We start from the raw sequence: 25,224 nt of genomic DNA, 5'->3' as shown, positions 1-25,224 counted from the left end.
GCCCTGGATTCGATTCCTCAGTACCATATAAACAGAAAAAGCCAGAAGCGGCACTGTGGCTGAAGTGGTAGAGTGCTAACCTTGAACAAAAGAAGCTTAGGGACAGTGCCCAGGCCCTGAGTTCAAACTCCACGACTGCCAAGGGGGGAAAAAATAGGGAGGGGAAAACTGAAGAAAACCCAAAGAAGGGCTGATGTTGTCCAAAAAAGAAAAGGCCAGGCACTGATAGCTCGTGTCTATAATCCTAGCTACTCAGGATGCTGTAACCTGAGGATCATGGATCAAAGCCAGCCCAGGCAAGAAAATCCATGAGACTCTTACCTCCAATTAACCAGAAAAAGCCAAGTGGTAGAACACTAGCCTTGAGCAAAAGGCACTCAGGTACAGAGCCCAGGCCCAGAGTCCAAGTGAGCAAAGAAATAAATGAATGAATGAATAAGTAAGACTTATTATTTGACTTACGAAGTGACAACCCCTCTGTACAACAGTAAATTTATTATTTTGCCAGACCTGGGGCTTGAACTAAGGGCCTCAGCACTGTCCCTGAGCTTCTTTTGCTCAAGGCTAACACTCTACTACTTGAGCCACAGGCCACTTCTTTTTTTTTATTTTGTTAGTCCAAGGGCTTGAACTCTGGGCCTGGGCACTGTCTCTGAGCTCTTTAGCGCAAGGCTACTGCCCTAACCCTTGAGCCACAGTGCCACTTCTGGTTTTCTGGTGGTAAACTGGGGATAAGAGTCTCATGGACTTCAGTGCCCGGGATGGCTTTGAACTGCAATCCTTAGATCTCAGCCTCCAAAGTAGCTAGGATTACAGGCGTGAGTTATGGGCACCCAGCACCACAGACTACTTCTGGCCATTTTTGTTTATGTGGTAGTGAGGAATCAAAGCCAGGGTTTCATGCATGTTAGGGAAGCACTCTACCACTAAGCCACATTCTCAGCCACAATAAAATTATTTTCAATATGAGAAATACTCATTAGTTATAAAGGTAAATTATTGTGCATGCTAAACAACTTTTTTTTAAAATGTGTGTGTGTTTTGTTTTTGTTTTTGTTTTTTTAGGAGAACTATCCAGTCCCTGAACCAGGCCCAAATGGTAGGTTCTTAGGAAACTGAACTGCTATTTTGTTTTATATTTTTTATATTGACATTACTTTTGTGCAACTGAGGAAAAAAACACCTGTGGGAGGAAGGAATCATTTTGGCTCATGGCTTCAGAGATTTTAGTCCATAGTTCTTGGCTACTTTGGTTTTGGGCCTGTGGTAAAGCAGAGAGAATCATGGCAATAGGAGAATGTGGAGGAGGAGAGTGTTTACCTCCTGCTGGACAGGAAGCACAGAGCCAGAACTGGGGACCAGATATAACCTTTATAATTCCTGTTTGTAGAACCTTCCCAATTAGTGCCACCATCTGAGGACCAAGCTCTCCAACATATGAGCCTTTTTGGAGGGCACATCTTACCTAAACCACAAATAGCATATAGTTCCCGGAACCTTCCTCATCTATCACTTATTTTATCTCCACTTAGAAAGAAACAGCAAAATATACTTCAGGCTGAAGACCAAGTCCATTCTCCACAACAAGATTAGGGTGCATAGGTCTGTATTGGCTGGTATGTGAAAGAAGGAGTGATAAACCCCAGGGCTAGGATCCTGAATCACAACATTTGCTAAGGAAAGAGGATTATGACTTTTAGGTTAACCTGGGACACACAGCCAATTCAAGGGCAGACTGAACTCTATATACTAAGACCTGTGGTAGGGCTTGCCACACCTGTTGAAAGCCTGAATTTGATCCCTAACACCACAAAACAAAGAATCAGAGTATTGGCTGGTTCCAGAGTTGTGTTATGTTTTTTTGGTTTTGGGTTTTTTTGGGGGCCAATTCTGGGGCTTGACCTCTGTGTCTGGCACTATCTTAACTTTCTATTAGCAAAGGGAGCTTCAGGACCACAAACCTAGAATAGTCAGTTCCCAAAGAGTAGGGCGGCCCAAGAGTTTCTGTCCAGTGGGAGGGAGGGCTTGCAAGAAGCCCTGTCCCTGCCCTAATCAACTAAGTATGGAATGGCTGGGCTACCTACGCCTATGCTTCACTCCTTCCAGGCCTGTCACTAGGTAAGCCTATGGGGCCCAGCTGACATGCATGTATGTTCTCTGGAGTGGCAGGGGACATGCCTGACCCTGCAGAAGTTACACCACCCTGTTGGCTAGGTCAGATCCATACAGATGGTTCCCAATCCCTCCCATTTCTAGAATACCACTTTATAATCCTTTGGAACCAGCCAGAGGCTGGGTACACCTGGCAAAGTATCTATAAACAGTTCATAATCAGCCATGCCAGTCCCCCTCTTTGTCCTTGATGAGTCCAGATGAGTTCTGTCCTCATCCTACCACACCTCAGTCCACAACCCCTGCTTCTAGGGGAACACCAGATAGAAGGCCACCTTCCCAATGGCCTCCAGGGATTTGATAATCAAAGGTCAGTAGAGTTACAATGAGTTACAGTAGAGTTACAATGTAAGTAGACTTGCAATGATAAGACAAGCACTGAAGCCCTTTTTATCAGTGTTTGTCAAGCAATGTATACTTAGGAGTTAAAAGTTTTTCACAATAACATCAGGAAGTAAGGGAAGGAGAAAACTCTCCAAGTTCTGTACAGTCAGGGGCGTTGATCCCATAGGTATCCAAACAAAGGCTATCTTGGATTCCAAAGGATCCTCCCCCAAACACCTTCTCTGTGATTGCTGTGCTGTTCTCTCCTTTTCTTGTCTTGCCATGCTTGAATTGGAAGGGAGAAATTATGTGTTGATCATCATTCTCTAGGGAGTTGTATTTTCATCTCTTGGCTATACATTGGTAACTGGAGAGAAAATTCTGAGGCTGTTTTCCTAGTGCCAGTATTTTCCCCCTACCTTCGATCTCAGAATTCACTCTGTCAGTTTTTCATTTTGTTTTGTTTTCTTTTGCCAGTCTTGGGGCTTGAACTCAGGGCTTGAGCATTGTCCTTGAGCTCTACCACTTGAGCTTCAGCACCACTTCTGGCTTTTCCTATGTATGTGGTACCAAGGAATTGAACCTGGGTCTTGGTGCATGCTAGGCAAACACTGTACCAATAGGCCAAACTCCTGGCCCCTTATTTATTTATTTTTGGTCAGTGATGGGGCTTGAACTCTGGGCTTGGGCGCTGTTCCTGTGCTCTTCACTCAAGGCTACTGCCCTACCCCTGGGCCTGGGCATTTTCTCCTACCCTTGAGTCAAGCCCCAGTTCTCCTTTTCTGGAGGTTAATTGGAGATAAGAGTCTCAGATCCTTTTGTGTTTGGGCTGGCTTTGAACCAGGATCTGCAGATCTCAGCCATCACACCCAGCTTTTTTTTTTTTCTTTTAATATATTTTATTTAGGCTCATTCACCTTCCTTATTATCCCAACCACCTCCCACTTATACCTATTCCCAATAGACTTTGTTTCTCTATCCCTTTCTCTAAAACTATATTGATCAATAGTTTTCATTGAGATTATTCTGTTTTCACATCTAGCTTGACTATATGTCAAATTGTTCATATTCTATCCTTATTTTAACTGCTACTCCATGCCTCCTAAGTCTGCTTGCCATTTGTTTCCTCTCTTCTTTCTTTTTTTTTCCCCCAGTGCTGAGGAACCCAAGATTTATCATGAATTAGGAAAGAAGTCTACCACTATTTAACGGACATTGTCTCACATTTCTTTAGCATAAAGAGTCAGAGGTATAGAGTCATAAAATGAAATAACAGGGCATGTTGGCTTGGGGCCACAAACCCAATCACTTGGCATATGGAAGGTGAAGGATCTTGGAAATAAGATGATAATAACTAAAAGTGTTATCTGTGCATTAAATGGTTTAGGGCATGTAGTGAGCATATAGCTGCTGCTACATTAATTTTCTTCCTATTCCAGTTATAACCCAGCAGACACCAGTTTCTTCTTTACTTTTGGCCTATAATTAAAATTATTAATACATCTATTTTCTTTTTTATTTTTAGAAAAAAATGTTAGCTGGGCATGGTGGCTCATGACTGTAATCCTAGCTACTTGGGGGGCTAAGATCTGAGGATTGGAGTTCAAAGCCAGCCTGGGCACTAAAGTCCAAGAGACTCTTATCTTCACTTAAACACTAGGAAACCGGAAGTAGCTCTGTGGCTCCAGGGGTAGGGCAGTAGCCTTGGGCTGAAAAGCTCAGGGACAGTGCCCAGGCCCAGAGTTCAAGAGCCACGACCGCCAAAAAAAAAAAAAGAAGTTATACAAAAATCAGGAAAGTCAAAAGAGTTATCATTTTAAATTTTGAGACAAGGTTTTCAATGGATACAATTTGACAGGAGATAGAAGTCTATCAGTCTAAAGAAAATGTGATGATGCAAGGTTTTATATCCTGCTAAATTTACTCAGAAGATATAGGTTACAAAGAGCCTCATTTGTTCAATTGTTTTTTTTTTTCCAACTTGCCTGGCACTTTTATTACTTGGGCCACATGTCCACTTCTAACCTAGTAAAACAGGTGACCCACTCATGTAATGTTATTATTGAAATGACATTCTACTCCCTTTGCTATATTCCATGGCTAACACACACCCAGGCTCTGTCCAGTGAACAATGAGGCAATCATGGGGCATGGATTGATTCCTATAGTTTGGTCATAGGTCCACCAGAGACTTTAGAAGAACTTCTCTCAGAAAAACCATTTTTTTTCTTATTGTGATCTTATTCGAGTTTCCTGTCTTGCTAAGTGTGTGTTCTGCCAGTGAGCTACATCCCATACTCTACCACCTTATGTACTAGGAAACTAAGGCAAGTAATTAAGGATAGTGTGATTGTGGAGAAAGGTAAGATGTAGCATCCGCAGGTTACCCTGCTGAAGGAGAGAGATGGTGGCTTTGATGATCCTAACATCTGTAATCTTACTCTGTCCAACTCAGGTACAGATCTCCAGTTGAGATAGTGGTCCTCAAACACCACACTAGTTGAAGGATCTGGACACATTTCCCCCAAAAGAAAAAGTCCAAGCTGGGTCGGGAGTTTGGCCTAGTGGTTAAAGTGCTTGCCTAGCATGCACGAAGACCCGGGTTCAATACCTCAGTACCACAATCATAGAAAAAAGCCGGAAGTGGTGCTGTGGCTCAAGTGGTAGAGCTCTAGCCTTGGGAAAAGTCCAAGGACAGTGCTTAGGCCTTGAGTTCAAGCCCCACAACTGGCCAAAAAAAAAAAAAAGAGTTCAAGCTATCAGGAGTGCTACATGGCCAGAGGACAGCAGTCATCAGAGACAACTCTGGTTTACTTTAAATGACTCAGGATGCTCATATCAAAATACAATCCTTAAGTATATATATGGCAATTTTAATAGTAAATAACTAGTATCTAGAAAGGGAAACAATATGACTAAATTCATGACTTCATAGTATTACCTAATAAGCTTAGATTGGTTACAGTTGGAGGATAATAGTGTATGCATTCCTTGATTCAAAACAGGTAGATAAAGTGGGAAGAAAAAAATTCATCATTTATCACATATCGATTATGTAAATAGTACTACTGGGACATCAAAAAGCAGGTGGAGAAATTTCTATAGAAAAACAAAAGCACTAAGAAATTGGGCTGTTAGCTCAGCATGTGTTGGCATTTCAGTTGCTAACATTTATTCTCATGATCAGGCATAGCGTAGTAGTTTTCTGGAAAGTTATCTTTTGAAAAACTTTGTTTGCCTAAGTGGTTGGTACATTGTTTCCTCCTGATACCTCATTTACACCATGACAGGCCAGAGTTCTTCGACAAAAAGAATAAATAAGGGCCGGGAGTTTGGCCTAGTGGTAGAGTGCTTGCCTAGCATGCACGAAGACCCGGGTTCGATTCCTCAGTACCACATACATAGAAAAAAGCCAGAAGTGGTGCTGAGGCTCAAGTGGTAGAGTTCTAGCCTTGAGAAAGTCCAAGGACAGTGCTCAGGCCCTGAGCTCAAGCCCAGGACTGGCAAAAAAAATAAATAAATAAATAAATAAGATGTGCATATACAGATGTACAGAGACAGGAGGAGAGGGAGAGGAGAAAAGAAGTTTATTTTAAACAATTGGCTCCTGTGATTATGGGAGACAGGACTGCATGACAGAGCAGCATAAAGAGGATGAACAGCCAGCAAGAGAATCAATCCCATCTCTCCAGAATTTTTTTTTCTAGAAGAAAAGGTTTAATAATTGATAAAAATGTACAAAAATATTCAAATCAGAAATGCTTTAGAATGTGTATCATGAAGTCAATACTTCTCAGTAAGAAGGGAAGGTCAGACCTCTTTAGTGGAAAAAAAAAAAAGAAAAAGAAAAAGACCTCTCCAGAATGTCTATCTTTCCTCATAATCCTTAAGAGAACCTTTTCTCTCCAGAAATCTCTCCTTTTAAGCTTTCTCTTGATTAGATCATGCCCACTTATGTCATAGAGAATAATCTGGTCTCTGGGTACTGTGGTGCATACGAGGGATATGGAATGAAAGGATTGCTGTCTGCATCCAGCCTGAGCAAAAGTTTAGAGACCCTATCTCAAAAAGGCCAGGAGTTTGGCCTAGTGGACACTGCTTAGGCCATGAGTTCAAGTCCCAGGACTGGCAAAAGAAAAAAAAAAAAAGCAAGCTAGGATTCTTCACTCCTATTTATTATAGCCTAAGGCTGGCCTCAGACAAAGAATGCCAAACCTACCAGAGAAAGTAAACTAAAGTAGAAAGGTTGGTTAAAGTAGTAGAGTGTTTATCCAACAAACACAAGGCCCTGAGTTCAAATCTCAACATAAACACACACAAAGACAACATCTACATTGGTGCTTGCCTAAAATATCTGGACACCATGATCTACTCATGGGACGCTCTGCTCGGGTCTACCCTGCTTAGGGAAGCAGTTCTGCTTTAATAGTTAGCTGGCCTTGGTGTTCGGCTTTTTTTTTTTTCCTCCTCTGGGGGCTGAATCTAACCTCAAGATTTCTGGAGGAAATTGCTAGGGCTGTTGAGTGACAGCAGTTGCTCCCTCCCTTACTAGTTTCCCCTTTCCTGTCTCTCCTCAGAGGTGCTGCTGAAGATGCACTCGGTTGGAATTTGCGGCTCAGATGTACACTACTGGCAGCATGGTCGGATCGGGGATTTCATTGTAAAAAAGCCAATGGTGCTGGGGCACGAAGCTGCAGGAACAGTTGTGAAAGTGGGATCGTCAGTGAAGCACCTCAAGCCAGGTCAGCAAGGTCCTTCAATTAAGGAACATAGTCTTCATTCAGCCTAAGTGTTTGTAGATGCTTTCTCTGGACTAGGCCCCCTGTACAGCACCAGCACTGGTGTACAACAGCAAGCATAATGCTGTTGGCCCCTACATGTGTTCGTCTGACCTTCCCTAGAGAACACAGATAGGACAGACAAGTGCAAAGTCACAGTTGGTGTTAAGGGCAGTAGAGAAAAATGCAGGAAGTGATGGCAAGTCTTTTCTAGACTTGAGTTCCTTTGTAAAAGAGGCAACTCACCCTCTATCTGGAGATAAAGGGGGAGAGAAAATCTTGCTGCCCAGGAAGCCATAAAATACCTCAATGGGTAAAGAAGCACTGCCTTAAATACAGTTTTCAATATGCACAGAAGCCACAAGAACTAAGGCCTTAAATGCAGTCTTCCATCTTTATTAGTCTGGGAAAATGGCTGTATTTCTCCCTAGATTTTCCCGGCCCTAGATTTCCTTATTTTCCAGAGAGAAAAATTCTCAGCTTTGGGCAGTTACCCCTGACCCAGTGAATTACAGCCCAGCTGCCTCTGCATGGCTAATTTTGCTTTGTTAGTAAGAGAGGCCTCTTCAAAGCCTAGAGAGGAGGTTAGATACCCTGAAAGAAGAAGTGAGGGTCACAGGAGGGATGCTACCTTGTATTATAACTCTATCGCCCAAGCCACATTAGAGGGGTCTGAAAGCTCAAAAGACATTAAGCATCTCCCTCTCTCCCTCTCCCTCCCCCCCCCCTCTCTCTCTGTTGGTTGTGGGGCTTGAACTCTGGACCTGGGCACTGTCCCTGAAATCTTCAGCTCAAGACTATCACCCTACCCCTGGAGCTACAGCCCCACTTCTGTTTTCTAGTGGTTAATTGGAGATAAGAATCTCAAGGACTAGCTTTGGACTACAATCCTCAGATCTCAGCTTCCTCACAAGTAGCTAGAATTACTGGCATAAGCCACCGTGCCTGGATTGCACATATCTCATTTAAGAGTTTAGGTTTAAGGGCAGGGAGTTTGGCCTAGTGGTAGAGTGCTTGCCTAGCATGCATGAAGACCCGGGTTCGATTCCTCAGTACCACATACATAGAAAAAAGCCAGAAGTGGTGCTGAGGCTCAAGTGGTAGCTCTAGCCTTGAGAAAGATTCCAGTCATCATTAGTGACAGGCTGGAAAGCACCTTTGCTGTTACAGGGTTGTCCCAGAGCCAGAAGTTCATATCTTCCAATGACCACTTATGATTGAGTCTTACTTGTGGGACCAACTCTCTAAATACTGGTGTTATCTAAATGTAAGGTTTTTTTGTTTTGTTTTGTTTTTGTTTTTTTGGTCATGGGGCTTAAAAAGAAAAGGAAGTGGTGCTGTGGCTCAAGTGGTAGAGCACTAGCCTTGAGAAAGTCCAAGGACAGTGCCCACACCCTGAGTTCAAGCCCAGGACTAGAAAACAAACAACTCTGCTTACTTTCCCAAACACAGCACTCTATTTTGGTTGGTTTTCCTTTCCAGGTGATCGTGTTGCCATTGAGCCAGGATCTCCCCGAGAAAATGATCATTTCTGCAAGATTGGGCGGTACAATCTGACCCCATCCATTTTCTTCTGTGCCACTCCCCCTGATGATGGAAATCTGTCTCGATTCTACAAACACAATGCTGACTTCTGCTACAAGTTAGTATTCATGTTCCAGCTGTCCATGGGACTTCTTCCTATTGCTTGTTTCATGAGCCTTCTACGTCCCTGTGATTTTTTTTTTTTTTGTGGGTTATGGGGCTTGAACTCAGGGCCTGGGCATTGTTCCCTAAGCTCTTCAGCTCAAGGTTACTGCCCTACCCTGCCAAACCCCATTTCTCATTTTCTAGAGGTTAATTGGAGATAAGAGTCTCAGGTCTTTTTGTGCCCCAGCTGGCTCTGAACCTTGATCCTCAGATCTCAGCTTCCTGAGAAGCTAGGATTACGGACAAGAGCTACTGCCCAGCCATCCCTGTGATTTCTTTATTTTCAATTCATACACATGAAACATTCTTCTGGTGTACCTGCTCATCTTGGTACAGAGGGAGAGTAGCCTCATGGGACTAAAACTAACTCAGTGGTAGATTTTAATCTGTAACAATACAAAATTGTTGCCAAGACCTCTCATCCCCTCCAGCCATCCTAGAGAGAACTCATGATTCCACTTGTTTCCACTACAGCCACCAGAAAGGTGTAGTGTGCTACTATAAGTCTTTGCATGCTGAATCCACTCACCTCTTGAGAGACTTCAGGGAAATGATTTAACCTTCCTCTGCTACAGTTTCACTTAATTACCAGAAGACAGTTGCTACAGACCTGCCTTTGTATACAATAGGTGCTTTGCATGCCTTATTATCACAAAGTGTTTCTATTATTGCAGTTTCATCCAAGGACTAAAGGATTCAGGTACAGAGCAGAGCCAGGAAGTCGGAGACCTACCTTTTATCTAAAATGGCCTTGAGTTGAGAAGCTGTGTCTGAGAAATGCCCCACAATGGAGCTCTGTGGTCTTGGTGTGTGGCTTCCCTGCTGACCTGACCCGAGTTTTCCTTCCATACCAGCCTGACTCCAGTGTTGGCTCTCAGCTGGTATGGGTCTACAGATGAGTCTGGGAGCCAGTCACAGGGCAGTCTGATAGGTGGTGTGTTTGTGTGCACATGCGTGTACCTGCCAGTCCTGGGCTTGCTTGAACTCAGGGCCACTTGAGCCATGGCTTTTTATATTTATGTGACACCAAGGAATGGAACCTAGGGCTTCATGAATGCTAGGCAAGCAGTCTACCACGAGGCCACGCTCACCCAAAGAAAGAAATTTTATGGACCAATTCCTCCTTTAAGCAGGTGATTGTTGAATCAACCCATCTTTTCGGGAACCTGCCTATGACAAAATACAAACAATAAACCAGGTACTGGTTGTTTATGACTGTTAATCCTAGCTACACAGGAAGGTGAGATCTAAGGATCCTAGTTCAAAGTCAGCCTAAGCATGAAATTCTTGCTTCCAGTTAACCACCCCCCCTCCCCCAAAAAAAGGTAGAAATGGAGCTGTGGTTCAAGTGGTTGAATGTAAAAGGGACAGTGCACAGGCATAATGCAACCAGTGTTTTCATGGAAGGTAGAAAAACAGTGGTAAAGTTCAAGATTGATTATTCATCTCCATCACAAACTGTGTATCCTTGAAGGAGTGCCTTGTTTTGTGTCTTCAGTATCCTTGCCTGTGAAACAGACATAATGAGGGCACCTCTGTCATACAACAGTCGATGAGATTCAATGAGAAACATGTACCAAGTACTCCATAGGAGGCTGGGACACAGACCTGGTATTTGATAGATGGTACCAGGATGAGTCAGCCATGGTCGTGTCATCCAGCAATGGAGGTACAGAATTACATATGAGAGGGAGGCCTGGCACTGGAAATTGAGATAGTGGTGGTCTGTGTGTAGGAGTGTATACTGACTGGCCGTGGAAAGCTAAGCACCCAAGGATCTCCGAGGCTATGTAACCCTTGACCTTCCTCTCCTTTGAGGATATTTCCTGCCCCTGCCTCTAGTATAATCCTAGACCTCAGCTCTCTTCTGATTTCTGTCTGTGAGGATGCATTCCTATACCACTACTACTATTTTCCTACCCTCTTCTTTCTCCTTGCTTTTTTGGCCAGCCTTTACTCCTTTGTCTGTTTCCTGAAGTGTATTATAAAAAAAACATGTGGGGTTTTTTTTTGTTTGTTTTTGTCAGTTGTGCGGCTTGAACTTTGGGCCTGGTGCTGTCCCTGAGGTCTTCAGGTCAAGGCTAACGCTCTACCACTTTGAGCCACAGCGCCACTTCTGGTTTTCTGGTTGTTAATTGGAGAGAAGAGAAGAATCTCACAGACTTAAGTGCCTAGGCTGGTTTTGAACCATGATTCCTCAGATCTCAGCCCCCTGAGTAGCTAGGATTACATGTGTGAGCCACAGATGCCTGGCTAAAACAAGTTGTTTTGTTCTCTGGTATTCATAAAAACATGAAAGGTCAGGGATGAAAAGAAACTCTCTCCTCTCCATTCCCTGTGAACCCCCATTGGAAAAAGGTGGGGAGGGAGGACCCAGTAATAGAGGATTCAGCTATGTAACTCCTATCCATGTATCTGAGGTGACTGCCTTCTGCCATCTCCAATGCCCCTGCTTCTCTTTGATGTTCTTTTTCTTTGGAGGGGGTGAGAGGATTGAGTATTCTTTGGGGAATGGTACTGGTGTTTATACTCACTCAGTTCCTTGGACTTGTTAAACAGGCACTTTACTACTTGAGCCAGGCCTATTATCATTCTAAAGATCAAAGGAAGGATTACAGACCGAAATGGCTTAGAACCATTAGAGATCTGTGGGAATCCAGACATGAAATGGCAGGCTGTTGGGGCTAGACCATGTGGTATGGGGGGGGGGAGGGCATGGGGATGTTTAAAGAATGAGGGCATCTTCATTATTTCATCTCCAGTCCTTTCCCCTTCCATGGAATTGATGCCTATAGTCAATCCTGTTTGGATTAGAGTGGGTTGGAGGGATGATGTTAGAAAATTTCAGGGACAAGGAAGAGATGCTGTTGCTAACCACAGGCCTTGGAATTTATTTAGTTGAGGATTGGAAACAGTGACAGGAAGACCACAAGGCTTAGGGATGAGCACAACACTTGGCTTGCCACTATGTATTTCTCTTAGGAACCTGAAAGTTTTTGTGTTCCATCATGTGCAGGTTTGGGGGGTACTCAGTATATACTGGGAAGCAAGGAACTAGTAGAAATTAGATACTAGCCCTAGACCCAAGAGATAGCTAATGTGGGGTCAGACAGAGGATACGTAATTAGGGCACGTTGGTTCAAGACCTAAAACCGGCCTTATAACCTTGAGCCACTCTTAATGTCACTGAGCTTCAGCTTCCTGCTCTGTAAAGTAAAGGTCAAAATAAAGCCTGTCTCGCCTGCCCAATACTGCTATCCTGAGGATTAAATGAGATAATGGGTGAGAAAGTTTTCTAACCTCCAAACCTAATACAAATGTTTACTGTCATCATCAGTGGGATTGTGGATGGGGTTGAGATGCCAGTGGACTCAGAAGTGAAAACCAAGAACCCTGTGGTAAAAGTGACACAGTACTGAGTGAGCTAAGTGGAGCAGGCTCTGTTCCCAGTTTAACCAGTCCTGCACAGCCAGGCAGCTGCTGTCACCACACATGACTCTTTTGAAACATATAATGGGGAGCAATTACAGTGATACCTGCTCTTAACTCACCGTGTTTCTGATAGTAAAGAACTCACTGAGAACTCTGAAGTCAATCTCTAAAGAAAATCATTTGCATAAGAGAAGTATGACCTGGGTTCTAGAGGTAGACATATCTAGCTTCAGATTCAAAACCTTTTGAGCCCCTGACTAAACCAGCTTTGAATCTTTGGGGTACTTTATATATCCATAAAGCCTCAGTTTCCTCATCTGAAAAGTAGAAATAATGGTATCTACCACAGAAGTGTTCCAAGATGGACACCAGTTGAGGTGTGAAAAGTGCTAAGTACACTGTCTTGCCATAAATTATTAATACTCAGTGTTGCTACGATTACAGTAATAGGTTATAGTAATATACTATTGTTACTGTAGTTAAGCCAGAGGATCTAACTGCACTCTACCCCTAGGCTCCCTGACAATGTCACCTTCGAGGAAGGGGCCCTGATTGAGCCCCTCTCTGTGGGAATCTATGCCTGCCGTCGAGGTGGAGTATCCTTGGGGAACAAGATCCTGGTGTGTGGAGCTGGTAAGAAATGGGGAACACTTGGTTATATGACGATGGTTTTCCTAATTGGGAATGTGGAAACCCCTCTTCCATCTAGTTTCCCCTCCAAGTGCTGAGACTGGCTCCAGAATCTTACTCAATGATCATGAGCACTTTGCTGGTCACATGATAATAACTAATGTCAGACTTCCTAAGCAACACAAAACTCCTTTATTCATTTAAAGAATGTATCCTGTGATTTTTATTTTTTATGGTAATGGGGCTTGACCTCTAGGCCTGGGCTCTTCAGCTCAAGGACAGCAATCTACTACTTTGAGCCACAGAACTACTTCTGGTTTTCTGGTGTTTAATTGGAGATAAGAGTTTCAGGGAGTGCCAGGGAGCATGGTCTAGGTGTAGAGTGCTTGCCTAGCATGCATGAAGACCTAGTTTGATTCCTTGTTACCACATACACAGAAAAAGCCAAAAGTGGTATTGTGGCTCAAGTGGCTGAGCACTAGCCTTGAGAAAGCCTAAGGACAGTGTCCAGGCCCTGAGTTTAAGCCCCAGGACTGGAAAAATCATCAACAACAACAACAACAACAACAACAAAAACAGTCTCATGTATTTTCATGCCCCGATCCTTAGATCTCAGTCTCCTAAGTAACTAGGATTACAGGCACGAGCTGCCAGTGCCCAGCTGTGATTATTTTTAAATTCTTAACATAAACAAAGGAATTATTTTTGATAGTAAGGATAGCACCACGTAGGTCATAGCTTGGTCCTATCCATAGAGGAGACTCTGCTCCCAGTCTGTAGGAAAGGTGGAATCTAGACCACCAGGTACCAGCACGCCTACAGAATGGATTAGTTAGCTGCCTTCTCTGTACCCTGGAGGCTTCTGACCAAACCCTTTCAGGCTTCAATGAGAGAAACACAGTATGCATACATGTGTACATGTACATGCATGCACACACATGCGTACACACACATCTCCTTAAGGGCGTGATCTAGTGTTTTACATACACATTTGTCAGTGGTTTTTCTTATTGGCTTCCTTAGAGGACTGATGGATGAGCTACCAGTCTTCAGAACTTAGGTGACAGACTTTAAAAATCCAGCATAACATTGCTTTGAGCTCAGTCTTTATTATTCTTTCTGTCCTGTGAAATGAAGGATCTTTTATTGGTATACTTGTCTCAGAGGTTGAACCCTTGCTGTTAATGCCTTCTACCCAATTCCCTGTGCAATACCATGTAATGCTGTTACACAGTAATTAGGGATTAGTTAATGTTTAGCCTTTTATTTAATAATGAGTTCCACTGTTATGGTGAAAGCACAATTACCAAGCCTCATGTATTATTCACCTATCATGTTCTCTTTTGTAACCCAGTGGCCAGCACTTTGACAGCATTCAATAAATGTTTACTAAGAAATAAATAAATGAAGGGACAGAAAAAAAGACCAGCATAAGTAACAGATGAGTAATAGATGAATGAATGTCACACATAACATGCATCACAGAGAAAAATTCCCTATATTCTCATTACCCATTGTCCTCAGAGCCACTGATGAGATTTTAACATTTAATTTTTGTTTTTGTTCTTTGAGATAGTAGCATACCATGAATGGCCTCAGACTCAGACTCCTGCCTTAGCCTCCCCAATGCTGGCATTGTGCACATGTATACCATATCAGTGCCTACTGTATTTTAAATTGAATATTCTTTGAACCTTTTTCAGATAGGGAGTTATGACACAATTTTTTTTTCTGGTCCTGGGTCTGAAGTCAGGACCTGGGCACTGTCCCTGAATATCTTTGTGCTCAAAGGTATTGTTGAGCCACAATACCACTTCTAGTCTTTTCTAGTTTACTGGAGATGAGTCTCACAGACTTTTCTGCCTGGGCTGGCTTTGATCCTCTATCCTCAGCTCTCCAGCTTCTTCAGTACTAGGATTACAGGTAGGTGTGAGCCATTGGCACCCAGCTTGGTACATTTTTTTTGGTCATGGGGCTTGAACTCTGGGCCTGGGCGCTGTCCTTGAGCTCTTTAGCTCAAGGCTATGGCAGCTTGGCATAATTATTAATAGCTGCATTATCTCCACAATAGTGTACTTAACTAATCACCTTTGGTGGGACATTTTAGGTATTTTCCAGTGTTCTACTTTTGGTACAAAGTTGTTTTCAAGGGCTGTGCACAAAAACAAACTCAAAATACTTATACAACTTTGTGGGTCTGGGTTTTCCATGAAAACCAGTGTTTTCGCTGGGCGTGGTAATTCATGCCTATAATCCTAGCTACTCAGGAGGCTGCGATCTGAGGATCGGGGTTTAAAGCCAACCATGGCACTAAAAAGTCCTTGAGACTCTTATCTCTAATTACCAGAAAACCAGAAGTGACGCTGTGGTTCAAAGTGGTAGAGTGCTAACCTTGAGCTGAAGAGCAGAGGGACAATGCCCAGGCCCAGAATTCAAGCAAAACAAAACAAAAAACAGCATTTTCTATCTAATATGAAGTTACGTGAGGAAGCAGGTGGTCTGGGGATATTTGGGGGGCATCTGCACATTCTAGAGCTTCCTAAGGATCTGGGTCAACTCAGGAAGATATCTCTTTTTGGAGAGGTGTGATAGGTTCTCATGAAATGAGAGTCAGGAAAATTCAGACTTTCTGATTCACTGGCTCTTGAAGATGATTTCCAAGCAGGGTCCAGGAATAAGGGGGAACATTCTAGCTCTGCAGTATGAGATCAAGTAGAACCAATTCTTCAGCATTTTTACTTCTGTACCTATGAACAGTTGTTAAGTCCTTATTATATGTCAGACATTTGGATAAATGTTAGTGACACAGAAGATATGGCTTCCAGACAAGAGGAAGAGTGAATGTTGAATAATTTACAAACATCTTTTGTTTTCTTTTGCTTAGGGCCAATTGGACTGGTTACTTTGATTGTGGCCAAGGCAATGGGAGCAGCTCAAGTCATAGTAACTGGTATGAAAGTGGGGGTGTTCTCTTTGTGTTGCTTTTCAAGTCTTGAGATGGAAATAGCTGCACAACATACAATTTAGAGCAGGAGAATGAGATCCACCCACTGCTTTCCTTTGTCAGTCTACTTTCTGTTACTATAACAAGATACCTGAGGCTGGGTAATTAGAAAGGGGTTTATTTAGCTCACTGGTTTGGCTTTTAGTGAAGGCCCCATGCAGAAGACATCACATGTCTGTTGAACTGACCAACCCCTTTGTACAATTACTTTTAAAAAATAGTAATTTTGGGGAAGTGGGGCTGTGGCTCAAGGGGTAGGGTGGTAGCCTTGAGCTGAAGAGCTCAGGAACAGCGCCGAGACCCAGAGTTCAAGCCCCATGACCCCCTCCAAAAAACAGTAATTTTTTTTTTGGCCGGTTGTAGGGCTTGAACTCAGCCTGAGCACTGTCCCTTGGGCTTTCCTCAAGACTAGCATTCTACCACTTGAGCCACAGGACCACTTCTGGCTTTTTTCTATGTATGTGGTACTGAGGAATCGGCCCAGGTCTTCACGCATGCTAGGCAAACTCCGGAACCCAATAATAATTTATAGATAGATAGATAGATAGATAGATAGATAGATAGATAGATAGATAGATAGATAGATCACAAGTCAAGACAGGAAGCCAGAGAAACTTGGGTTCACCATTCTCACTCTCCCCAAGATCAGCATGACCCTTTCATGGGCATTAACCCTAATGAACCCAGTACCTGGTTACTTTGTATTTTGTCTTTAGAGGTTCCATCACTGGAGACAAACCTCCAAGACTTGCTACCCTATAGGAAACAAACCATAGCTACTTTTCAGGGCACTAGGTTTCTTAAGGAGTTCTACTTCTTTTCTCCTGGGTTCAAGGATTAAAAAGTCTACCCTGGGATGAGTAACTCAGGACTCAGGGTGTGAAGGGAGAGGCAGTAGCTGGGAAGAAGAGGATGTAGACCTTCATGTGTGGACAAACAGCCCTGGGTCTGTTTGTCTATTTAGAGGCAAAACATGTTTGTGCATGTGGTGTGGTAGTCATGGCATGTATCATAAATTCATAAATATGTAGGGGGTGTGTGTGCTTTTGTCTGTATGTACTATGGGATTCTATATGTGTGTAAAACACGTGGAAGTATTGTGTAGTTGTGAAGAGCTGTGGTGTTTATAGGGCCATGTGCAGATGTAAAGGTGTATGCTGTGAGGCTGTGTGGCAGCGGATAAGGTTGCAGCGTGCGTGAGGCTCAGCATCACCTCCCACCAGTGCAGCTTTTTGCCATCAGATCACACACCTGTTTCATTTTCTTCCTCATTAGTCATCCCCTTTCTCAGTTTGAAAGAAATTTTGGCTTACCTTTAGATCTGAATGCTTCTCGACTGAGTAAAGCCAAGGAAATCGGAGCTGATTTCATTCTCCAGATCACCAAGGAGAGCCCTAAGGAAGTCGCCAGAAAAGTGGAAGATCTTCTGGGGTCTAAGCCGGAAGTCACCATTGAGTGCACAGGGGCAGAGTCCTCCATCCAGACGGGGATATATGTGAGTGGACTGTAGACACAGAGCTGGGGGGCAGCTTCAGGGAATAAAAAGAGCAGAAGTGATGAGATTCACCTTCAAACTTCACTACCTTGCTGTGTGCCCCTCCTTCCCACCCCAAACAGTACTGGTAATCCCTCCACAGTCTGTTTTCTGTTTCTTGGGCAGTACTGAGGTTTGAACTCAAGAGAGAGCCTCATGCCTACCCAACAGGCAGTCAGATTACCATTAGTCATACCTGCTGCCCCCAAAATTTTGTGTATTTCTTTTGTTTTCCCCACTCTGAGGCTTGAACTCAAGGCCTAGGCACTGTCCCTGAGTCAATTTGTGCTCAAGATTAGTGCTCTACTACTAGTGCCACAGCATCACTTCTGGCTTTTCAGAGTAGTTTATGAAGAGTCTCACCACTTTTCTGTCTGGCTTCAAACCATGATCCTCATATCTCAGCCTCCTGAGTGGCTAGCATTACAGGCGTGAGCCACTAGCACCCAGTTCAAAAAATTTTTTTTAATCTCTGATGTGGACATGGTAGCACTTGCTTTAACTATAAAGCAGGAGAAACAGAGAGCCATACCTTAGTCCACTGGGAAATTCCTGAATTATTTTATTGAGGAAAATTGTAGTCTTTACGTCGTTGCTACAGAGCAACTGTCATTAATTCGGTTAATCACAAACATGAAATGATTTCTTGGGGTCAAAACTGGCTCCTGTTGTGCTGTCACCTAGAACTAGGAACTGATAAGCTGCCAAAGCCTGATTTGACTCTAAATCAGGAGTCCCATTCATCAGCAGTTTATGGGAAATGGACAAGGAGTTGGGGTAGAGAGTTGCATCAACAGATCAAGTACAAGGAAAAGAAGGAAAAGCATAACTTCTGGGTTCGCAGAACTTCTGTATACTAGGAGGGACCTGTGTCCATTGCTTTATATAAGCATGAGGCCTAGAGCCCTTTAAAGTCCGTTGCCACTTTAAGAGGTACCATGCTGACTTGGCTTCCAGCTCTAAGAAGTCTTTATGGTCATCAACAATAAAGTTAGGGCCTCAGCTTTCACAATGATTTCCTGTGGCTCCACAAACAAAAGGAAGCAACTGGGATAGCATGGAAAGGGCTGGGCTGGCCATGAGCTGGCCATACCTCCCAGACTGCTTCCTCATAGGAGCACAGGCCTCCATCTGGTTCACACAGGCGACCGCAGCTCGAAAAGTATGGAGATGGCTAGCCCCTCCAGTGGTGGCTTTGGGAACACAGAAAAAAAGCCCCAGGCAAAGGCACTTAGCCCTTAGCACTTAGCCCTGTCCTGAGTTTCATCATGAGTTAGCCAGTCCTTTGCTCCACTGTCCATAGACTGTGGTCGCCATGTGGGAAGAGGCAGGAGAAATCAAAATCTCGGGAGGGATGCATCTTAGGTACCTGCTGAATTCAAGTATTCTGTGTGAGTCACCTTGAGGACAGTGGCAGCTGGGGAGGGTTATCTCCTGTCTGAAGTGGCTGGCAGGTTAGTAGTTGCTTCCTACAGAGAGGCGGTGAAACTGAGAGACTTAGAACACAGCTCTTTGCTTGTCAATCCTGACATGAGTGCCCTGGAGACACACCTCAGACCTCTAGTACTGCATTTTTAAGGCTCTGGAGGATGCTGCCATTGTACTGGGTTCCCCACTGGTCAAATGTGTTGTCTCACCATCTGCAAAGACGATGGTTACTATGTTCTCTGACATGTTTGATAGGCATGTTGAAGCTTTCAGGAACAGAATGAAAATCATTCCCTGGAACTTTGTGGATGCTCACCATAGGCAGTCAGAGACATCTATGTGATGCTGCCGTTGTAAGCATTTTATTATCTTCTGGGTCTTCTTACTTTTATGTTTCATCTGCAGGCCACTATCTCTGGTGGGACCCTGGTGCTCGTGGGAATGGGCCCTGAGATGGTGTCTGTACCCCTAGTGCATGCAGGCGTCCGGGAGGTGGATATCAAGGGTGTATTTCGATATTGCAACACGTGAGTATGCTGTGGGTGAGCCGGGGTGGCCAGCCGCCAGCCAGTCCAGGGCAGGCCCGTGCAGCCTCTGAGACTATGAGTCTCTACCTGTTTATTCGTGAGGGGCACTCCCTGGCCACACTGACGGCCATTTGATATGACAGGCTCCAAAGAGAGAACATGTACTTTTTGCCCTGATGGAGAGACAGGGAGGGGAAATTTGAGACATGCTGTACAGGCTGTTTACTGCTGTTACCCAAGTCCCCACCACTGGTAGCTCATACCTATAATCCCAGCTACTCAGAAGGCTGAGATGTGAGGGTCGAAGTTCAAAGTCAGGGTAGGAAAGTCTGTGAGACTCATCTCCAAGTAAGTGCCAAAAAGTCAGGTGTGGGGCTGTGGCTTAACTAGCAGCGTGCTAGCCTTGACCAAAAAACCTCAGGGACTGGCTAAGTAAATTAATTAAAAATTTAAAGGAAAAGAGAGGAAAAGCATAAGAAATCGAGTCCCAGAGGCCACTGTGGAAAAGTGAGTCTTGTTTATCCCACCCTTGTCCTATGCAGTACCTTGTTACCTCGCAGGGCCCTGTCTGAGACATCCTTCTCAGCTTAAGGGTCTGTAAGGCCTCAACTGAGCATCTGTTTTCTAGTAAACTGGGCCAAGCTGAGCTGCTGGTACATGTGACTGGATTATCCTCGCTGCTGCCCTTCGATGCACTGCCTTTTCACAGTGGCTTCTGTAGTATTCCTTAATGCCAAAGCAATCCTAGGCTTCATGACAAACCTTGTAAAATGGGGGGATGGGAGATGGCCATGGGGCAATTAGAAATAGTCCCTACACCTACAGATTGCAAGCTATGAGGTGATACCCTCAGGCAATAGTCTATAAAATTTGCCTTAGGGAAGCACAGTGCTAGAAGTAATGTGCCAAGTAACGTGGCCAAGGTGTTTTTGTGCTCAGTATTTTAAGGGGATCTGTCTCTTCCTGACGTTTGAATATAATGTTTGTGCTCTCTTACAGGTGGCCAATGGCAATTGCAATGCTTGCATCCAAGACTATAAATGTGAAGCCCTTAGTCACCCACAGGTTTCCTCTGGAGAAAGCTGTGGAGGCCTTTGAAACATCCAAACAGGGAGTGGGGTTGAAGGTCATGATCAAATGTGACCCTAATGACCAGAATCCTTGATATGATCGGATTCTGCTCTCTTCCTACCCTTTCAGCATCTTAGGGTTAAATGACTGGGTAGGCCTGACAAACTTTTTTTTGAATGACAAAGATAATTAATGTAATTCATTAAGCAGAGAGCCTTACAGAGGAGTTGGTGTGCCTTGAAAATGCAAATGGGAACAGTTTTGGAGACCTTGTAACCAGAATGATCTACTAACAAGTGCTACGCATAGAGCAGTGTTCGGCGGGCAGGGGGTTAGGAGCTGCCCTTCTTCTCTTCTTTGGGTGGGGACAGAAATTTTGTCCTTGTTTCTGGTTTCACTATGACTTCCAGGGAATGGGCTGCGTTTTGAAGAGACTGGCCCTGAGGCTGATTTTCAAGATTGGGGTGATCAGTTGCCAGAAGCTGTAGTTCAAAGCAGTGTTTCTAGAGCCAAGTCTTATTTGGTTTGATGATAAGAGAATTTTTTTTAAAGGATTAACTTCCCAGGTCCAGGATAATTTTAAAACAAATGAATACAACCAAAAATCCTGTGTGTGGGGGGGGGGGTCACACTAGCTTAAATTCCCCACATGTGGCAAAAATGAGGGTACTTCTTATCTTCAACTCCTGATAATCAGCCATCCCATTTTTGAAAAGTGGTAGAATGCCTTGCAAAGTGCCTAACCATCTTTTTACCATTCCACTTGAAGCCTGGCCTCTGTTGCTGGACAACCTGGACACCTTCAATCGTACCTGACAGCCCAAGAGGGCTTGGTCAACTACCTGAGGACTTTACATCCCCACCCTAAAGTACATTTAACCCTCCTAGGCTCCCTCAATAGTTATCAGACAATTCTATTCGATTCTGCTCATTGTAGGTAGAAGAAAAATGATCCCCCGAGCAGTAAAGGCTCTTGGTATCTTCCTATCTGTTGGAAGGGTATCTCTGAACTTGTCCTATTTTGATCTTGGGTTGCTTTCTTTTTTTTTTTTCCTGTATAACACTTAAAGACCAATCACAAACTTGGTGATTTTTGAGATGATTAATCAAGAATGAGGATATAGGAGCTGTGACAGAACTTGGGTTGCAGCCTTTAATCCCTCACTTCAGCTATGGGCAGAGGGCGAGTTTGAATAGAATTTAGTTTATATGGGGGAAGGCCATGGCCGGTGCCTGAAATTCCTCCAACTGCTTTGGGCAATAAATGTTGTGCTGCTGATATCTGACTATGGCTGTTGTTTATGTGTGTTTATAGGGGAGTGAATTTGGGTTACTTGCATCACAGAAGGAAGAATCACAGGACTTTACTGAGTATACATTGTGCAGTAAATACAATTTCACTAATTGCTGGAAATCTACACATATTATTCAACTCACACAGCAAGCCAAACACATAATGATAGTCTTGCAGGTAAGAAAGTAATTTGATCAAGGTCATATACCGCTTTTCTCTCACTCCTGGAAGGAGGATAGAGCTCTGCACACCCTCAATGGCATGCAGATTCACCTTCTAGCTCTAGTTACTTGGGACCATACTGGTCACCTGCCTCCTCTCAAATCTCCTTCCAACTTGGTGGTGGCCAAGGTTCCTTTAGCACTAAATAGCCTTGGTCTTCTAGTCCAATGTCCTGATAACTTCCATTTTCTAGTCTCAACTGGACTTCATGATGACAGGGCGACTATGAAGAGTAAATGGACGGCTCCGAAAGTGGCTTGATGGTAGAAAGTTCAGGGACAGTGCCCACACCTGAGTTCAAGCCCCAGGACTTATTTTAAAGTAAACTGGCAGAAGAAAGGTAGTTTAGAGCTAAGAGCGGTGCTGACACCTGTAATACCAGCACTTGAAGCAAGAGAATGACAAGTTTGAGGACATCCTGGACTACCTGGCAAGAACCTATATCAAAAACACCAAGGGCCAGGAGTCCGGCCTAGTGGTAGAGTGCTTGCCTTGCATGCTTGGTTCCTCTGTACCATATGTATAGAAAAAGCCAGAAGTGGTGGTGTGACTTAAGTAGCAGAGATCTAGCCTTAAGAAAGCCCAAGGACAGTGCTCAGGCTCTGAGTTCAAGCCCCAGGACTGGTTTAAAAACACACACACACACACACACACACACACACACACACACACACACACACACACACAATAGCTGGGCACTGGGGGCTCATGCCTGTGATCTTAGCTACTTGGGAGGCTGAGATCTGAGGACCACAGTTCAAAGCCAGCCTGGACATTTCTTACCACCACACCACAAGGTGCTCAACTAGTGTTGACTGACTCAATGAATCAGTCCCGGAAAAAAGAGCATAAATTCCCCACAAGTTCCCCAATCTGGGGAGGCCTGGCGGCCTCTGTGTGCTCTGTCACCAGGCACTGGTTCACTTTCTGTCAACACTGAGGACCCCACCCAGCCGGCACTCCCATCACTGAGTCCAGTGGGGGTGTAAGGGTGGAGAGTTGGGAAGGACCCTACACACAATGTCAGGGGTGAAGGGGGGGAAGGATTACTACATCGGTTCCCCCCCTTCAAGAAGGAAGGGATACACTACCTCTAGCAACAATCTCACCTCCATGGTCACTGCTGACGCTGGTGTGAAATCATTTCTGGACATACTCCCTGAATCTCTATCGTAATTTTTTCCCTTGCCTCCTGTTTTGCATAAAGGAGGCCTTGGTAGAACCAGAGGTCACAATCAGTGAGATGCCAGGATGTGTGGAGTATTTGCCCTTCTCTAGAAGTGACGCAGGCTCGTGATGTCAGTAAGTCTAGGACAGAGGCCAAACAACAGGCAATATCTACCTAGCTCTGAACGTCAGGCTAGGGAATGGGGCTGGGTGAGGTGTTACAGGTTACAGATGGTGACTGATAACGGCTACATCCCGGAGTGACAGACAGGTCGACAGCATCTCTTATTTTCCTATAACACATTTCAAATTCTTGAAAGGAGTCAAATAGGATTGAGAAGGGGCAGCAACAATGCAGTGGCCTGGCGAAGGAGTTCATGGCTCATGGAAAGCACCTTCTAGACATCAGTAGATGGTCTCTGACACAGCTGCCACCATGTCACCATGACACTACCAATAGCATCCTACCCTAGCTTACCTATAGTCTTAAATCTCTGGCTAAGTCAGATACTTCGTTCCTTCTGTGGGCACCTCCAAGTGGGCAAAGGTGTTACCTCCAAGACATTACTCAGTGCGTCGAGGAGGAGCTGCTTGGTGAAGATCGTGTGTCCTCTAGACCCTGGCAAGTTTTCAAAGTTTGAATTCAAGTATTCCTGGATTTTGTCCAACTCTGGGCACTTCAATCAGTCTGTTTCTTCCTATGTTAACTGCAGTATTGTGCTGGACAATCATTTTTTGTTGTTGTTTTTGTCCACTGTGGGGCTTAAAATCTGGGCTTGGGCGCTGTCCCTGAGCTAAAGAGAATTAGCTCAAGGCTTCTACTCTACCCCTTGAGCCACAGCACCACTTCTGGTTTTCTGGTGGTAAGTTAGAGGTAAGAGTATCATGGATTTTAGTGCCCAGGCTGGCTTTGAACTGTGATCCTCAGATCTCAGCCCGCTGAATAGCTAGGATTACTGGCATTCTTACATGTTCCAATCACCCTGGAGAGTGCCTCTGGATATAACTCTTAGGACTGACTGATGGGGACATTCTCAAGTTCCAGTTCTAGTCTTGCTTCTGTGGCTAGAGTGAAGAGTGGGGGAAGGGCTGCCTGTGGAAACACCTGCATCCTGTCTATCTCCTTGTCCTGCCTCTTGGCTTAACTTCAGGCTCCTAGTGTGCTGTTTCGATGGCCTGCACAGCCTAGACCTGGGCTCTGGCAGGTCAGACCCATCAGTGACTTCACAACTGTGGTCATTCACTAACTGGCCTTCTTATGCTCCATATAAGCCTGGGAGGGGCAGAGGGTAGGAAAAAGTTGGGCCTTCAGTTAGGTAGGTTTGTACTAGTTCTGGCACCTCTGAGGCTTAATGAAGGAACAGGTCCCTCAAGCTTGCCCAAGCTGACCCCACACGCTACCTGCTGCTTACTCTTTCCAGTGCCTGGAGCCTCTCCCATACGCCTCTTCACAACTCCTTCCTGGTGACAATCCCAAGAGGCATTTCAACTCAGCTGTTTACTGAGCTCTCAGATGCCATTATCCCTAACCAGGCAAATTAATGCATTGTAAGAAAATAAACAAAGGCAGAAAAATAAAAAAGAAAGTGAGCATAATCCATTTGTTAAAGATGTTAAGCTATTGAGGTGCCAGGCATGGTGATACATACCTGTAATCCCAGCACTTAGGAGTCTAGGACAGGAAGAATGAGAATTGGAGGCTGTCTGGTTTTCATAATAAGACCTAATCTCAAAAACAAGAAAAAAAAAGATACTACTCTCTTCCAGTTTTTCCTCAGACAATCTCTTTACATGTAAAACATGTACATTTATTCATAAGCATCTTTTTTCCAGACCTTGGGCTTGAACTCAGGGCTTGAGCGCTGTCTTTGGGCTTTTTCCTCAAGGCCAACACTCTGCCACTTGAGCCACAGCACCACTTCCAGCTTTTCTATGTATGTGGTACCAAGAAA

The 25,224-nt window shown here is 44.3% G+C and overlaps 1 protein-coding gene and 1 long non-coding RNA gene across 4 annotated transcripts in view; one reads left to right on the top strand and one right to left on the bottom strand.

Annotated features, from left to right (window-relative positions):
* Positions 1–20,739, top strand: part of Sord (sorbitol dehydrogenase) — a 29,840-nt gene extending 9,101 nt beyond the window's left edge. Inside the window, exons 2-9 of one of the 2 annotated variants that reach the window (XM_090318439.1) lie at positions 1,066–1,099; positions 7,074–7,238; positions 8,757–8,916; positions 12,910–13,028; positions 15,910–15,975; positions 17,349–17,524; positions 19,397–19,518; positions 20,518–20,739. In XM_090318439.1, the coding sequence (XP_090174565.1) occupies positions 1,066–1,099; positions 7,074–7,238; positions 8,757–8,916; positions 12,910–13,028; positions 15,910–15,975; positions 17,349–17,524; positions 19,397–19,518; positions 20,518–20,683 (1,008 nt within the window). In that variant the 3' untranslated portion in view covers positions 20,684–20,739. The remainder of the gene's footprint in view (positions 1–1,065; positions 1,100–7,073; positions 7,239–8,756; positions 8,917–12,909; positions 13,029–15,909; positions 15,976–17,348; positions 17,525–19,396; positions 19,519–20,517) is intronic. The other variant, XM_090318440.1, reaches the window with a different exon arrangement.
* On the bottom strand, positions 2,706–24,997 carry LOC150046548 (uncharacterized). Of its 2 annotated transcripts, none has more exons than XR_016532605.1 (3): positions 24,922–24,997; positions 17,343–17,558; positions 2,706–2,781 (listed from the first exon to the last, which is right to left on the bottom strand). It is a non-coding gene; the product is annotated as an uncharacterized LOC150046548 (long non-coding RNA). The 2 variants fall into 2 exon arrangements; XR_016532604.1 differs by lacking the exon at positions 2,706–2,781 and adding an exon at positions 14,047–15,772.
* Between the last annotated feature and the right edge of the window lie 227 nt (positions 24,998–25,224).

The sequence above is a fragment of the Megascapheus bottae genome, chromosome 25 (genome assembly GCF_031878675.1).
Source record: "Megascapheus bottae isolate mThoBot1 chromosome 25, mThoBot2.hap1, whole genome shotgun sequence".
In the NCBI taxonomy this organism is placed as follows: domain Eukaryota; kingdom Metazoa; phylum Chordata; class Mammalia; order Rodentia; family Geomyidae; genus Megascapheus; species Megascapheus bottae.
This window is presented reverse-complemented; position numbering and strand designations above follow the sequence as displayed.